This window comes from Bradysia coprophila, unplaced genomic scaffold, assembly GCF_014529535.1.
Source record: "Bradysia coprophila strain Holo2 unplaced genomic scaffold, BU_Bcop_v1 contig_197, whole genome shotgun sequence".
Taxonomy (NCBI): Eukaryota; Metazoa; Arthropoda; class Insecta; order Diptera; family Sciaridae; genus Bradysia; species Bradysia coprophila.
In genome coordinates this window covers 1176961-1193665 of record NW_023503460.1, presented here as the reverse complement: position 1 = coordinate 1193665, position 16705 = coordinate 1176961, and the positions used below count along the sequence as shown (strand labels likewise).

Here is a 16705-nt window from a genome sequence, read left to right as displayed (position 1 = left end):
GAGTGAAATAGTTACACATACGCGAGTGTCAGTGGTAAGACCGCATAAAGACATATGAGCAGTTTCTGTATGAGTGGACCAGCTGAAAAACAGCACGAGTAAACTTATGCCTACATATCACTGACGTCGCCTGTAATTTCCGAAGTTTGCATAATTTGAGGGTCTTCAATACAGTAGGTCGGACTGACCATTTTGCCGAAAGAACGTTTTCCTCTCACTGCTGAATCACGGTCAGGAGGACTACTCTTCAAAATAATCGATATCGCCAGAGGCACGAAGCCGATCAATTTTATTAAGCAAAAATGCAGTTGTTCATTCTCCGTTAAATTTAAAGTTTTATTTTCCTGAAATTTCTGCACAAAAAAACGAACAAAATAAAAACGCATTTTCTTTGGTTTAGAAAAATGTTTAGTAGTCGCTGGGTGTTTCGCTACAACTACGCGATTCGTCCAAACATTTACAGGCTTTGCCTGACGGTGAGCGCGTATTCACCAAACAGATACGATCACTTTTACAGTCGCCATTGTTTACTTGGCAGGGACTATAAAACAATGGACACTTTTCCACAACTGCTGTAATGCCATACATTTTATGATTGCCGAATAGTGGACTGGAAATTGGCGTTAATCGATTGCCTTGATGGTCGACACTTTCAATCTTTTTCCTGTGAAAAATTCCAATATATTTTGTCTTTGAACGGATTTTTCTATTTGAATTTGCACACATCAGAGATCAACACTTTATTGCCCAATAAAAAACGGCAGTGCGCAAGTGTGCATAGCATTAACTTACGTGGTCCAATCGGTCCAGTAAAATTGATCATCGGTTACGGTTAATCCAAACGGGTAAGACAAATTAGCAGCGATTGTGCGAACAGCACGGGGCGAATAAGTATCGATGCACTCAACTTTCTTTGTGCCAGCATCAGCAAAGCACAATTCGCCAGTTGATTGTGATATGGCCAATGAATTCGGCAATTTGACATCGGGATCGGTTAACAGAATTTCTCGTTCAGTACCGTCCAAATTGGACCATTCAATTTTCGGCCCATCTCGATTCCAGTCCGACCAGTACAATTTGCTGTAAATGGTTCAGTAAAGGGCAATTCGACGAATTGTCAATGCAAAAGAATCTGTTTACTTTTGTTGAGGATCGACGGCCAAGCCTCGCGGATTTACCAAATGTTTACGCACAACAACCGTTCTCAATTTTGGATCATCTAGACTGGCTACTTCGATGGTGTCTTTGGTCGAATCTGTCCAATACAGCCGACGATTGATCCAATCCACTGCAATACCTTCTGGTGAGAGAATATCTGCGGAAACCAAAACGAATAAATAGATTTTATCGGATCACCGCACGCATCCACTAAAGTTTTTTTTACCATCTTTTATGAAAATCTGACGATCAGTTCCGTCATACTTAACGCTCACAATCTGTTTATTCGATATGTCGCTCCAATAAACCCTTCCCTGCGAGCAATCTTTGTCTACACCAATTGCCATCTGAATTGGTGGTGCAAGGAAATAAATCAGTAAAAGAAATTGAAACTGTTGAAACCATACTAACATTTGACATAGAGACCGGTTGTCCTCGTTTACCATCAAACGGTATCCGCACTGTTGCAACACCTTGGCTGAGTAACAAGAATCCCGATTCTAGGCTGGGCGGTTTCGAGCAGACAGACCCGTTTCCAATAAAACCAACTTGACAAACGCATTGCAGTCCAGCGGACGTTGGCACGCATTGAGCATTTTCACTGCATAGACTCGGTTGATTTTGGCAATTAATTTCCAATTCACAAGTGAAACCGTCCCCGGTATATCCGACATCGCAAACACATTCATAAATTGAAGTATTCCTTGAAAACATACAAAATGGATCGGGTGGGCCCAGTTACAAACGTGAAATTGTACGTACCTGTAGTTCGGTGCACACGACGCGTAATATCCACAATTATTTCGGATATTACAAGGTGGCGTAATCTCTTTACAGGATACGATACCATCACCTTCATAGCCTGACGGGCAGCTGCAGTAAGAAATTTGCTCCAATGGATCCAATTGACATTCAGCATTCTCAGCGCATATAGCTCCACCGCACGATCCGGGGACACAGCTGGATGGTAAAAAAGAGTTATGATTTCGCTGTTGCTGTCGTTAAATTTTGCTTACAAATTGGAAATGTCTCTTTCGAATCCTTGCTGGCATACACAAACGCCATACTCACAAACCGCATTATTTCCACACTGCTCGTCGCTGCGACACTCCGGTGCGGGACTGCAATGACGACCATCACCTTCCCAACCAGCTTCACATCTGCAAATTGATTTTCCTAATTTTTCGTCATAGCTGCACGATGCTCGGGCGTGACAGATGTTTTCCTATTTCCAAGTTAAACGTTGAGCGCTCATCGCATACCTCCTTTAAGTCCCCGACAATTTTTGTGATGACAATTTTTGTGATGTCACAAAATATTTGTGATAAAAACTTTTGTGATACAGTCCCTAAACTTTAAAAATATTTGATTTCAGTATATTTAGCTAATCCTTCTGTCACATCTTTTGACAGCTTTTTACGTTTTAGTAAGTTTTCTCTCCCAGCAGCAAAAACCCTATCCCAGTACAAAAAGTATATCGAATGCCGCAAATGCATTTAAAAACGAACATTCGTTGAAATACTTTTTTATCACACCAAATCTTTATCATTTTATACAAATATGTTCATCTTTATAATAACACAACATCGGTGATTTGCATGCAATTTAAACAAAACCAAATCAATTGTTCATGTGTTACATTTACATTATGGAAGAGGAATGTCTTATTCTTTATCCAAATTTGTGCACTAAATAAACATTTCGATAAACTACAAAATAACTCAATAATATTGTATTGTGGCCTGCCTACGTCTACGATATGCAAATTTATTAAATTTTTGTGGACGAAAGAGCGACGCAATCTCAATAAACTAAACAGACATCTGAAACAAATTATGATCGGATCTACTACCCTCTCGTTTTCATACGTTTTGTTCATTATTTCATTATTGTTGCTTGACATTAGAGATTTTTTTTTTCATTGTGCAAAAGTCAACCGACAAGAGAATTATAAAACTTGTTCTTCAATTTGTAAATTTTAATTTAATTTTTGTGCTTTATTGTGACTTTGATATCAATTTCTATCAGTATTTTCGAAATTAGTTCAGCTAAATGCAAAGGAGTTGCTTGTTCAAATGTTGGATTTGTTGTATTAAATCAGTAAAAATGTTTTCTGTTTTGATCGTCTACAATCATTGTTTGGAATATTCTGTTTCGAATAGTTAACAATATTATTAACCAAGATGGCTCAGTATGTTTCTCAATTCGTCGGTCCGAAAATCAATAAATTGAAACAACTTTAAACATTTTGTGACCTTAACGCCATAATATCAGCTGTGGCTCGAAATATAAATACAAAAATCAAATTAGAATTTCTTACGTGTAGTCGAATTGACTTCAGACATAATTTTGTCATTTCGCTTGCACGTAAGGTGCGAGTTTTTTTAAAAGGAATTTTAACGTGATCTTATGTGTTTAAAGATTGAATTAATAGCTGATGATGTGTTATGTGACAATAAAGTCACGAAGCGTCGGAAAATGTTTCAATTTTGGATATTTTTGATCGACAAATCGAGAGACATGAAACCTCTAAAATGTGCAATAACTATTCGGTATAAGTATTACCGCTGTGCATTTTATATGTGATTATGATGGCCAATAATATTGATGATGTCTCTAATATCTGCAAGTTCGAACAAAACGCCTTTACGTTGCAGTTTGTAAATGGATGAATTCCCTAAGATGAAACAACACGCCTTTACGTTTCTCTTCGTAAATGGAATTGTACAAACGCCTTTATGTTACATTTCGTATAAGGATGAATTCCCAAGGATTGTACAAAAATACTTTACAGTAAAGGCTTTACGTTACATTTCGTAAAAGGATAAATTACTAATTCATAAGATTAACAATAAACAGATTATCATTAAGAAAAAAAAATTAACAAAATGTTTGTTAAATCCTAGCGATTTTTTGATTTTGATTTTTTGGTGAGATTTGGTGACATCACAAAAATTCGCATCACAAAGATCCGCACTGACTTAAAACACCTCTTTGTCTTATTTTGTCATAAATTGTTCATTCCTTTTATTTGATTGCAAAGAAATTTTCAGAACAAACAAAAGATGCTTCATCAGAGTTATGCTGTCTGCTGAAAGATGCTTTAAAGAGGAGGTATTTCTTGTCTACCTCTTGAATAAAATTTAAACTCATGTGAATACGGCCGCAAAGCTCACAGTAGTTGAAATTTTCTAGATTAAAAGACTTTTTTAGCAAATAAATCTACTGAATTGACCCGATTTGCTCATCAATAAGGTATGCAACTAGTGTGTTTACGGCCCTCGCTTCGCTCTGGCCGCAAAGTTCACACTCGTTGATTTTTTTTCTAGCATAGACAGCAAGAAATCACGCATAGAAGTCTTTTCAGAACAAATCATAGATTATTGATCCATCATTTTCCATTAACGTTAACTTCGTTAGTAATTTCAGTTCTGTCGAAATTACTCCGTATGATAAGGAGACAGAGCCATCACAAATTTCATTCTTAGTCGAATAATTTTTTTTGTTGAGGATTATTCAAGCTATCGTGCTATCAAGCGACCGACGAGACGAAAATTCTTTTGGGAATATCTCTAAGACCTGCTCTAAGGTGACTCGTCCGTTATTGGCCATCTTCAAACTTAACCTCAGGAATTTAATTCCTCTCGATTAAAAAAAAGTTTTGGAAATCTGTTGAGAAATACTCAAGTTATCAAACGTTGACCCAAAAATTCTTTTGGGAATATCTCAGAGATCTCCGGTCTATTATAGCCCATTTTTGAACTTAACGTGAGGAATTGAATTCGACGTCGATTAAAAAGAAGTTTTTGGAAATCCGTTTAGGATTATTCAAGGTATCGTGGAATCAAGCGACGAGCCAAAAATTCTATTAAGAATATCTTTAAGATCACCGGTCCGTTATAGCCCATCTTCAAACTTGACCTGAGGAATTGAATTCCTCTTCGATAAAAAAAAGTTTTTGGAAATCCACTAAGAATTACTCGAGTTATCTTGTTATCAAGAGACAAGACAAAAATTCTTTTGAGAATATCTCCGAGCTCCCCAGTCTGTTATAGCCTATCTTCGAACTTAACCTAAAGAATTTAATTCGTGAGGAATTGAATTCAACGTCGATTAAAAAGAAGTTTTTGGAAATCCGTTTAGGATTATTCAAGGTATCGTGGAATCAAGCGACGAGCCAAAAATTCTATTAAGAATATCTTTAAGATCACCGGTCCGTTATAGCCCATCTTCAAACTTGACCTGAGGAATTGAATTCCTCTTCGATAAAAAAAAGTTTTTGGAAATCCACTAAGAATTACTCGAGTTATCTTGTTATCAAGAGACAAGACAAAAATTCTTTTGAGAATATCTCCGAGCTCCCCAGTCTGTTATAGCCTATCTTCGAACTTAACCTAAAGAATTTAATTCCTCGTCAAATAAAAAATGTAAAAAGAACTGATTTTGTCATGCAAAAATATAGATAAAAATTGACAAATTTGCCGACCACAAAAACATGTCGTTGATTTATATGCATTTTTTATGCATAGGTAAAGAAGACAGGAACATGCAACGTAATATTTGTCTTACAAGGAAGTCGAACTTTGATGTGAGACAAAATATTGCGTTGCGTGTTTCTGTCTTTTTTACCTATGCATAAAAAATGCATATAAATCGACGACATATTTTCGTGGTCGGCAATTTTATCAATTTTTATCTATATTTTTGCATGACAAAATCAGTTGTTTTTACATTTTTGACTTTTTTTTTAATGTTTGAACTAAAGACGAAATATATATTGGCATTTATTCCATTGACTGAAAGTCATGGGTCCTTCGGATGATAAACACTCTAAAATGTTTGTCACAAAATGTTCACTATTATTGAAAATACATGAATGTATGACCAAAAATCTTAAATACAGAAAATGTTTGTCACACTTTGTTCATTCTTTGATAACACGATAACTCGAGTAATTCTCAATGGATTTCCAATTTTTTTTTTATTCGACGGGGAATTAAATTCCTGAGGTTAAGTTCGAAGATGGGCTATGATGTACCGATGATCTTAAAGATATTCCCAAAAGAATTTTTGTCTCATTGCTTGATAACACGATAACTTGAGCAATCTTCAACTGAGTTCCAAATTATTTTTTTTATTTGACGAGGAATTAAATTCTTTAGGTTAAGTTCGAAGATAGGCTATAACAGACTGGGGAGCTCGGAGATATTCTCAAAAGAATTTTTGTCTTGTCTCTTGATAACAAGATAACTCGAGTAATTCTTAGTGGATTTCCAAAAACTTTTTTTTATCGAAGAGGAATTCAATTCCTCAGGTCAAGTTTGAAGATTCCATAATGTAAATGTAACACATGAACAATTGATTTGGTTTTGTTTAAATTGCATGCAAATCACCGATGTTGTGTTATTATAAAGATGAACATATTTGTATAAAATGATAAAGATTTGGTGTGATAAAAAAGTATTTCAACGAATTTTCGTTTTTAAATGCATTTGCGGCATTCGATATACTTTTTGTACTGGGATAGGGTTTTTGCTGCTGGGAGAGAAAACGTACTAAAACGTAAAAAGCTGTCAAAAGATGTGACAGAAGGATTAGCTAAATATACTGAAATCAAATATTTTTAAAGTTTAGGGACTGTATTAGAAAACGGAAAAATATGGGTTATTCGTAAATTTTCATACAACAAAAACAAAGAAAACTTAAGTTTCGCGGCGAAAATCAAATTTAAACTCGTAGCTCATAATAAAAAGAGGACCATTAAAGTAGTGGCCAAAAGTTGTCGCCAAAAAAAGCTTGTAATCTCGCTACCTTTTTCAAATCTCATCAAATCCTTGGACTTATAGGAAAGTAAGTTTTGGTTATTATCACAGAAATACGCGTAAGTACAAAAAGTAAAAATTCTCTATATAGGAGAATTTCGTATTTTTTGGCGACTACTTTATCCTATTAGGCAAAAGTAGTCGCCCAAAATAAAAGCTAATAGAGATCGTTCTATTAGAGATCTCGTTACATTATGTAAAAGGGAAAATGCTATGGGTTCGTTCTATTAGAGTTTTCGTTACAATTTGTAAAAGGGGCAATCCTGTGAGCCGGGCGCCGGAACGGTGTCGGTAACTTAGGAGTTAATTTTTTTTTCTCGCATCGTCTCATAATTAGTCTGTGTAACTCTTCACGCCGTAAAGGCATTTAGTTCGACCTCACAGGATTGCCCTTTTACAAATTGTAACGAAAACTCTAATAGAACGAACCCATAGCATTTTTCCTTTTACATAATGTAACGAGATCTCTAATAGAACGATCTCTATTAGCTTTTATTTTGGGCGACTACTTTTGTCTAATAGGATAAAGTAGTCGCCAAAAGTTGTCGCCGAAAAATACAAAATCCTCCTATATATAGAATTTTCACTTTTTCCACTTACGCCTATTTCTGTGATAATAACCGAAACTTACTTTCCTATAAGTCCAAGGATTTGATGAGATTTGAAAAAGGTAGTGAGATTACAAGTTTTTTTTTGGCGACAACTTTTGGCCACTACTTTAATAAGGTCCCCGGTACCTCTTTTTATTATGAGCTACGAGTTTAAATTTGATTTTAGCCGCGAAACCACCATCTATCCGCGCACTTATGCCGTTTAGCATTCCGTTTACGAACGAACAATGGAAGTTCCTCCAACTTTTTATTGTTATTAAAACGTAAACAAAGAACTAAACGGTGTAAATGCGATTGTGGCTTAAATTTTCTTTGTTTTCGTTGTATGAAAATTTACGAATAACCCATATTTTTCCGTTTTGTAATATCACAAAATTTTTTATCACAAATATTTTGTGATGCCACAAATAATTTGTGACATCACAAAAATTGAGCATCACAAAATATTTGTGATGCTCAAAATTTGTGACAACACAAAATATTTGTGACATCACAAATATTGAGTATCACAAATATTTTGTGATGACAATTTTTGTGATGTCACAAATATTTTGTGTTGTCACAAATTATTTGTGACATCACAAAAATTGTCATCACAAAAATTGTCGGGGACTTAAAGGAGGTCATCGCATTGTGATTACGTCGTAAAGATAAACTCACGTAAATGCAGGACACTTCCACTTCGGTGCAGACGTAACCATTGCCCTCATACTGTGGATTGCAAACACATTTGTTTCTTAGCTCGCTTTCGACCCATTCACATTGTGCGTAGGGACTGCAGTTGTTTTCAATGTCGCACGGTAGCCCTTCTGATTCTCTATCATTTTCCGGGTCTTCGGCAGGCAAGGCACGGCATGTTTGTCCAACAGCATATTCAATCAATTCATATCCCGTCGGACACGTACAGCCGGTGATTTCGCAAAATGGAGCTACTTCAGCTATAAGAGTACAGACGTGGTTAAAGCGAACACTTTTGAACAAAATTTTGAATTTTTACCCTCATCTTCATCGGATACAGCTGGTAGACACGTATCGCCATTCCATACATATTCGTTTGGACAATTATATGTACAAACAATACCATCGCCGGTATATCCTTCGGCACAAACGCATACTCCGTTCAAGCAATTAGCACGATCTGAGCATTGATCACACTGGAAAACAGAAATTTTTCTTCTATTCTATTCTTCCATGTTCAGTTAAAGTCTAAACGAAAAACCTGATAATGTTCTGGCGTTGTTAGAGTCGGGTCCGGCTGAACAGTAGATTCCGATGAATGTAAATTTGATGCGACTGGTTGGCATGCATAACCATTTCCTGTAAATCCGTCACGACATCTGCAACTGTATCCACCCGGATCGTTGAAACAATCGGCATTTGCGTCACAAATGTTTATGGAACTGCACTCGTCAATATCGACACAGTTCTGGATTCCATCATAACTTGCGTACGGTGTTAAAGTGAAACCATTTTTGCAGTTACACTAAAGTTGCCATTGTTAGTTAGAGTCCAAAAATATAAAATTGAAAAAGAAAGACGAAATTACTTCATAGCTATCTTCCCCATCAACGACGCAAATGGTATTTTGACCGCACTGTGCTGTACCATCAGTACATGGATTCGCTTCCAAGTTGGCGACAATTTTATTCAGCATGCCAATTCGTAGCGCACTCTCACGACTCTGATAACTGGAACTTATCTTAGAGACTCTGTTATAAAATGGCGGCTGATTCGTGTAACTTTCCTCTTCAGACATTTCGCACTTCTCGAAATCAATCTAACGGAAAAAAACGAATCTATAATTGTTAAATCGACTTGGTTTTGCCGGTTGTCGATTGTGTTGTACCTCCTGATCAACGTTCAGAACGTAATCTTGATCATTGACTGATACACGACGTGTTCCGATCGATCGTACACTCGTTTCTGTATTGTAGTTGTATTCTTCGGTGATGTCGTTAATTTGCACGGGAACATTGTTCGGAATTTCGGGAATAGTTCCCGATATTTCAATGTCAACGGAAAGTTGATCCCACGCATTCAATCCGACGAATCTTTGAGTTATAAAACAGTGATGGTTTGTGCCGTCGAAACGAATCGTTGTTGTGTGATTGAATTTACCGCCAGTAATCTGTAAATTGTAAATCAATTGAAAATTGATATCGCCGGTGAGCGTCACTTTTATTTGTTCAATAACCTGATAGCCGTTCTTGACGTCACCATTTAGTTTCGCGAAAAGCCACCCAATCGTTCCCCCAAGGACTTGCAACAGTTGCATATTGTAGCCAATGTTTGGAGTGAGTGGACTTAACTATAAATTGAAAAAGAAAGATCTAAAGCAGCGGCTCAAAGAACTGTAAAATTTACGAAATTAGGTTGAAACTCAAAAGTCCTTTGTCGTTAACCTGATTGAATTTCCGACGCATAAAAGTAGTGAGTTTTGTTGTTATAAAATCAAACTGAATTGACCGATTTATGTGCAAAATGAATTACCGGTAAATGCAGAATGGTCCCCTGATCGCGATAATAGCAAAAAATAATTAAAGTTCGAAGCTCCAATGCTCACCTCCGAAAACTGACTTTTTTGGGCACAGAACAATGGCATAGTAAGTAAAGACTGGCCTTCCTGGTATATTTTTGATAAGAAAAGTGAAGCAAAAGTTCACCTGAACGAGCTCTAGACTCGACGTAAAGTTTCGCGGGTTACAGATTCATTGACCTTCCGCACACAACAAATACGTTTAACAATTCAGCAGGTCAAAAAAATTCTAGTTCCTTTCATAGAGGTATGTGTATTTATAGTGGAGGTGTGACGCAAGTCCTGTTATTCACTTACAAAAAAACAGATATCGGTGGGGTGACGCTTACAGCTTCGACTCGCAAAGAGAAAAGCAAACATTTTACCGAAAAAATTCTAGTTTCAAATACTAATACGCGACACAAAAAAAAATGTGTGACACAAATTCATCTATTAGTAGTAGTAAAATTGTCTACGACACGACTACTTTACTTTCCAGTCACATATTTTAGAAAGCTTTAAATCCAAAAAATTTCTGAAAAAGTCATGGTCAGGAGCACTTTTTACAATTTTTCATGGGTGAGTCGATTTTATTTTTTATTTTAAAGTATGCCAAATTGAAGCCACCGTCTCTATGAGTAATTATCATATATAACTGAACAAATTTTTTTCTACACAGAACAGAGGTGCGCATGGTAGTTTCGAACTTCGTTAGTAACCTATCAATGGTTGGACTAAGCTGAACCACGCGTGGTGAAATCAAGTTTCTAACTCTCGAATAAGTGTTCTTGTTACCTATGTGTTTATGGCCAAAAGAAAATATATTCCTAGACCATAACACGGGTAGCAAGTAAAAAACGAAATATTTAAAGTTTTTGTTGTTATTTTTTTGATCAGGGGACCGTTCTGCATCCAATCTACCCACATGCCTTAAAAAACAAAATACTTTTGTCAAAACGCATTCACTACATGATGTGCTTTTCTCCATTAAATGCATAGTACTCACCGCTGTGTACGACCGTCCATCGGCCATTACAACGTAAGACTGAAGCTGAGACGATATGGAAATGTCGTTTAACTTTCCAACAACCTTTCCCGACACTCGGACAGGTACATCATCTTTCAAGCAACTATAACCATTCCCATAAAATCCGTTATTACATTTACAGCAAAATCCTTTACTCGTATCAACACATGTTGCCGATGAATGACACTTTAACCTTCCGAGTGACGCGCATGTAGGTACACCCACTTCTGGCTCATTTATGGAACCGTAATCCGGTTCCTGGACATTACTAGTAGGTTCGACCCCTAACGGTCCGATTCTAAACAACCATGAACCGGGATCACCACAATTAGTCAATTCGCTCAAATAGTTTGCCTGGTGAGAAAAGATAAATAAATAAAACGATTTATGGGGGCAAATGTTGAATGAAATTACTTTGTCGGTGCCTGATCCTTTCAGTGAATAGAATCTACCGTCTTCGGACACCTAGTTTTCACAATTTACGTTAATTTTTGTAAATAATTAATTTTAGGGAAATCATTTTGTAATCACTTACGAAACCAGCTTGTGCACGAACGTCTGGTAGACCAGATTCGCCAATATCTCCTTGAATCCAATTCAAACCACTCGTTGGATACAGATACTGTGCATAACTTTCGATTTCATCGCTAATAATTGCCACCTAACCACGGCAGACAAAGGAATATAATGAAAGTGTTAAAGCCGGAATACGCTTCACCTACTTGAAATGTGTTTCCGACATCGTTCTTAGCTTGGTAGTGACCAACATTAGCCCAGGTAGCAACAAAGACTGACGTTGCTTGAAAATCGTAAGCTTCATCGAATGCAAGCTTTACGTAATTCGTTGCTTTGTTCAGAATTTCGGGATCGTAAGATTTAAAATATGAAATTGATGACGTTACATTTGCGTCTGTTGTATCAATGTTTGAGTAGAATGGAGCTATAGCTGGGTACTGGGTACAGCAAAGTAGCACAATTTAATAAGGCAAAATGGCAGTCTAATCAATTCGTTGACTTACTTCTAGTGGAAATGGAAGATTTACGAAATGTGGAAATTCTACGCCGAATGTTATGATCCCGTTGGTGTTAACCTGAAAAAATATTAATTAATATTTTACCTGCCACAATAGATCATCTTCAAAATACGGTACTTTCACACGTAACCTCACTTAAGTTTCATTAAATATTTCGTTCATTCATTCATTTGTATTAGATTTTTTTAACGTGGATGGCATTTCTTATCGTGGATGGCATTTCAAACGGCCTTGAAGATGATCTATACTATTTAAATGTTCACTACATTGACCACGGTTTGACTGAAGCAAACTTAATCAAACCTCTGATTTCTGTTCGTATTTCGCTTTTTTGGGTCATAACAATACCCTATCTAGCAACCAAACTAGGAAAATTAAGGTGGTAAAACTGAACAGTGTATACTGTCATAGAAAATTTTACACATTTAACAATAAATAATGAAGTATGAGCAGCGATGTCATTTTTGTGTTGAAAATATTACGTCTCCTGTTACCATTTCGGTGTTCGAAATTTATGATTGTGAGGTCTTTTTTTTATGTGTTGCTCCGTCACTTTGATGTGCAAAAATCAAACAAAGTTTAAAATTTGTCTTTTTCGTGTGACGTCGATTTTGCTTTAAAAAACCACGCGGCACGGCAACTCAACTACAAAAAAAATCAGTGTCACATTTGTCAAAATAAGGTGGTATTTTGACTGCGTCAAAACGACGTTTGGTTGCAGAGAGGGTATTGGTCATAACAAACAATTTTTGTTCGAAAGGTAGAGTGGCGCAACGGGCGCTTTTCCAAATAATGTAAAATTATGTGTGTTTCATCGATCAATCCGTTGCAAAAGATTTCGAGGGATTCTTTTGAAAAACGACCTGCCGAAATCGGACGCATTTTCTAGTGGATTTTTTGATATGTGCCTAGATAGGTATTGGTCCCTAGAAGCCAAAATCACTTTCAAAAAAATTCGTCGAAGCTTGTCTGGCTAGTGAAAGGTGACCAAAAACCGAAAACATGCACTTTTCTTATGGAAATTTCTCGTAGGCCACGAAACGTACAGGCTCGTGTGGGGTGTCATTAGAAAGGTAATTGCATGTACTTTCGGGGCAGATTGGGTCTTGTTGGGTTTAAAATTCATCCATACTTAGTTATGAGTAGTTGAAATTGTGGGTAAAAAATGGATAATTTCGGCGAACTTCTAACGGTTTCCATACATCCGAAAAGCAACAGAAACGCAAAAAAACGGTTTTCCCCAACTGATACTGGTCTTAGCTTTCTAATAATACCAAACATGCATGGGTGAATGTGGATGAATGTGGTTTTGGAATGAAAATTTGATGCTTAGTATCGCTACTCAAAAAATTTCGTGCACGTGAAAGCAGCAATTTTAGCTGCTGGTTCACTTTTTCGAAGTCATTTTATCTAAAACAATGCCAAGCAACGTATCTCAGCTTAAAATTATCTCGCAACGAGATTCGTACAACGTTTTATGCAACAGAGGCATCTAATGTTCGCAGTTTTCGAACATTATGATCTCGAGTTGTCTATAATACGCAGTTTTTGAACATAATGATATTGAGTCGTATAATAGTTATTTCTCAAAGAATTTTTAATAATAGTTTTTGCTTTTTACTGTTTTATGTCGAAACGAATATAATATCATTGGAAAGCTTAGAATCTAAGCCATAGATAGAGTACGAAAAAAAAATTACATTGAGAAACATCTGGTACGATTCTACTGACTACTAATTCTTGGCACCCTCGAAAACAGTCAGTTTTTCGATACATTAGCAAAAAAAAACTTATTTTTTTGTTCAGACAAGCCGTAAAGATTTCACGTAGAATTTAAAAAAATTTATGTCACGTGAAAGTGAAAGCACTTAAAAGTTAGGATAAGCCAATTCGCCTAGTCGGTTGGCCTGTAGAGGCGCCACATTTTTTTATAGTACTAAATTTATACTGGACTATTTTTTTGTGAAACAACTTCACATTGATTCATTCCTATGAAATGTCACAGCAGTGAAGTTGGTTCATATGAAAATAAGCGCAGTGACAGCAGTAATTTTATTCTTCTTAGTTTCTAAACATCATTCTCCTTTAAAATAGGATAAGTTTTAACTTATTTTCGTAGCTCTTTCGAATTGACTTCGTCACACTAGAGCTACGCAGATGTTTTTGTATTTGTAATCACTTTAAACTGAAATAAATGAAATGAAATTATGAGTAAATAAAGCCAGTCAGGCTTCCTTTTTTCTTCGGCTCTCATATCTTTTAACTGATTCGATTTGCACAGCCTCTCACATTATAAGATATAAAAATATTCAACTCTATCACAATTTACCGTACAATTTACGGAATAACGAAAAATGAAATAAAAAAGTGAAAAAAAAAACAACAAAAAATTAATCAATCTGAATCTCGAGCCTACATGATAATTTATGTTCGACCCCCAAGTCTAAACCGACCGTTTTCGCATTACTTTTTTTTGTACAGAAATGAAACAACACAAATAGACTTAAATTTCCTGAATCAAAAAAAAATGTTCATCTTCACTTTATCGCCGATGTCAAAGTTCAACAGAATCAGAGTATGTCTAAAAATAATCAACCGAATTCAGAACAAAATAATAGTATCGAATAGAGGCAGTCGAATAGAGGGTATTAACATCTTACATATAAATGGTCATAAGTTTCAATGTAGAAATGTATCGGAGTTCCCAATTTCACAAATTCATAATTATCATCACCGAACGGCAGTATTCCACTTTCTTCGTTATTATTATTGTGATACAGATTATTAACACTAAGCGATTCACCGTGATACGCAAGAGTGATTATCACAAATGCAATGAAGGCAATTCGTAGCATTACGCTGTTTTGATTATTTCGTTCACTTATTAAAGGTCTGTACTCCTTTGTTAATGCGCGTTGCTGATACTCAATGCTTAAGGCTACGAGGCACTAATTTATTGAAAGATTACTTCCGATCGACATCTTACTTGTTCGACGTCCTGAGATCAACTGAACAATTTTGTCAATCCATCTCTTGTTCGCTTAGAATTACAGATTTTTTTTTCTACATTTTATGTGAGTGTGTTAAGTCGAATTTCATAAAATTAAGAATGAATAGAACGAAAAAGAAAACCAAAAAATTGGGACGAAGAAAACTTTATCTTCATTTCCCATTTACTATTTTGATTTATGGTAGTTTTTAATGATTTTGTGAGAAAGTGTTTTAGTTAGGGATCAAGGAATAAATCTTCCTTAAACGTGTAACACTTTGACTGATTGTAGCGGTTTCATTAATTTCTCGTTTCAGCGACAAACCACGCACAAAGTTTAGAACAACATTACGAAATCAGATGTAATTAAATTTTTATGAAAAGTTAGAACAGCATACAAGTTAATCGTATCAAAAATTCAATTGATGCCGGAACTTACAGTAAACGGTGAACCTCCGACTAACCAAATTCAATAATAAAAGTAATCATTAGATTCGATGTGTTAACTGACAAATTATAATATAGACCACAAAACAAATAAATAACTTAACACCCGACTCGACACGTGTAATATCCAAATTTATAATTTCTTTGATCCTATTTTACCAAATTTTCTTTTTTGCTCGTAACTAACCACATTGTGAGTTATATGTTCATGTTCGAATTTAAGAGACATGAAGCAACAATATGGGTTAAAAAAAATATTCTCTTAAACACTTCCTCGTTCTTTCAGGAAAAAAAACTAAAAAAAAAATTGTTAACTGTCTACATAGTGTGCTTATAGTCGACGTAACCACATCGAAATATTATCTTCATTTCCATGGCCAATAATATATATTTGTCTTCGAGTGTAATTAAAAACATATGTGAAATTATAGAATAGGATCATTTTAAGAAACCTCAACAGTTCATATATAATGTAGTTACATGCTTTTATGTACGCACTATAACGATTTATGCTTTGCAGAAGGGCGGTTCTTTTGACACAATCTAATTTTAAGCATTTATTTCTTCGGTGGTCTTCGCTCGGTTTCTCAGTTTTTGTATTAAATTTAGTTGGAATGTTCATCTTTTATAATTTGATTTTGTTGAATTTAATTGATGTGGTTAATTTGCTTTGCTTGATCTTCGGATAAAACATCAACAATTTAATTACATTGTTAAGAACTCATTTACAAAGTTTTGGAAAGAACTAAAACAAAAACTTTATTGCCAATTCAATGCTAGGGTAAATAAATAAATCGAACTTGTTTACTTACATAGCCTGTAGGCCCTACAGGTCATGATGATAAATGTCGAAGAAATTTTTTTTATTTGTATATTCCATAATTTACATCAATTTCCATTAATTTACATTTGATTTCTGCTTGGGCAAAAGATAAAAGATTCTAGAAAAAATTTCTTCAAGATCATTGGCTGATGGCAACGTTCCTAGTACAGACATAGCATTGCCGCGTTGTAAATCTAAACTAATTCATTGTTTAAGATATAAAGTTGACCTCTTTTCGTTTGTTGCTATTGAAATTCTATTACCCAAATCATCAATGAA

General features: G+C 35.5%; 1 protein-coding gene across 1 annotated transcript; it reads right to left on the bottom strand.

Moving 5' to 3' along the window:
• Positions 1-319: 319 nt before the first annotated feature.
• Positions 320-15182, bottom strand: LOC119075301 (nidogen). The gene is made up of 19 exons (XM_037181711.1): positions 14828-15182; positions 12153-12224; positions 11856-12086; positions 11669-11794; positions 11548-11598; positions 11113-11487; positions 9786-9899; positions 9438-9719; positions 9138-9368; positions 8811-9074; positions 8589-8745; positions 8252-8529; positions 2175-2383; positions 1921-2118; positions 1570-1861; positions 1385-1505; positions 1141-1315; positions 793-1080; positions 320-664 (listed from the first exon to the last, which is right to left on the bottom strand). The coding sequence occupies exons 1-19, from the start codon at positions 15020-15022 to the stop codon at positions 409-411; spliced, it is 3915 nt and encodes a 1304-aa protein (XP_037037606.1). The 5' UTR covers positions 15023-15182; the 3' UTR covers positions 320-408.
• Between the last annotated feature and the right edge of the window lie 1523 nt (positions 15183-16705).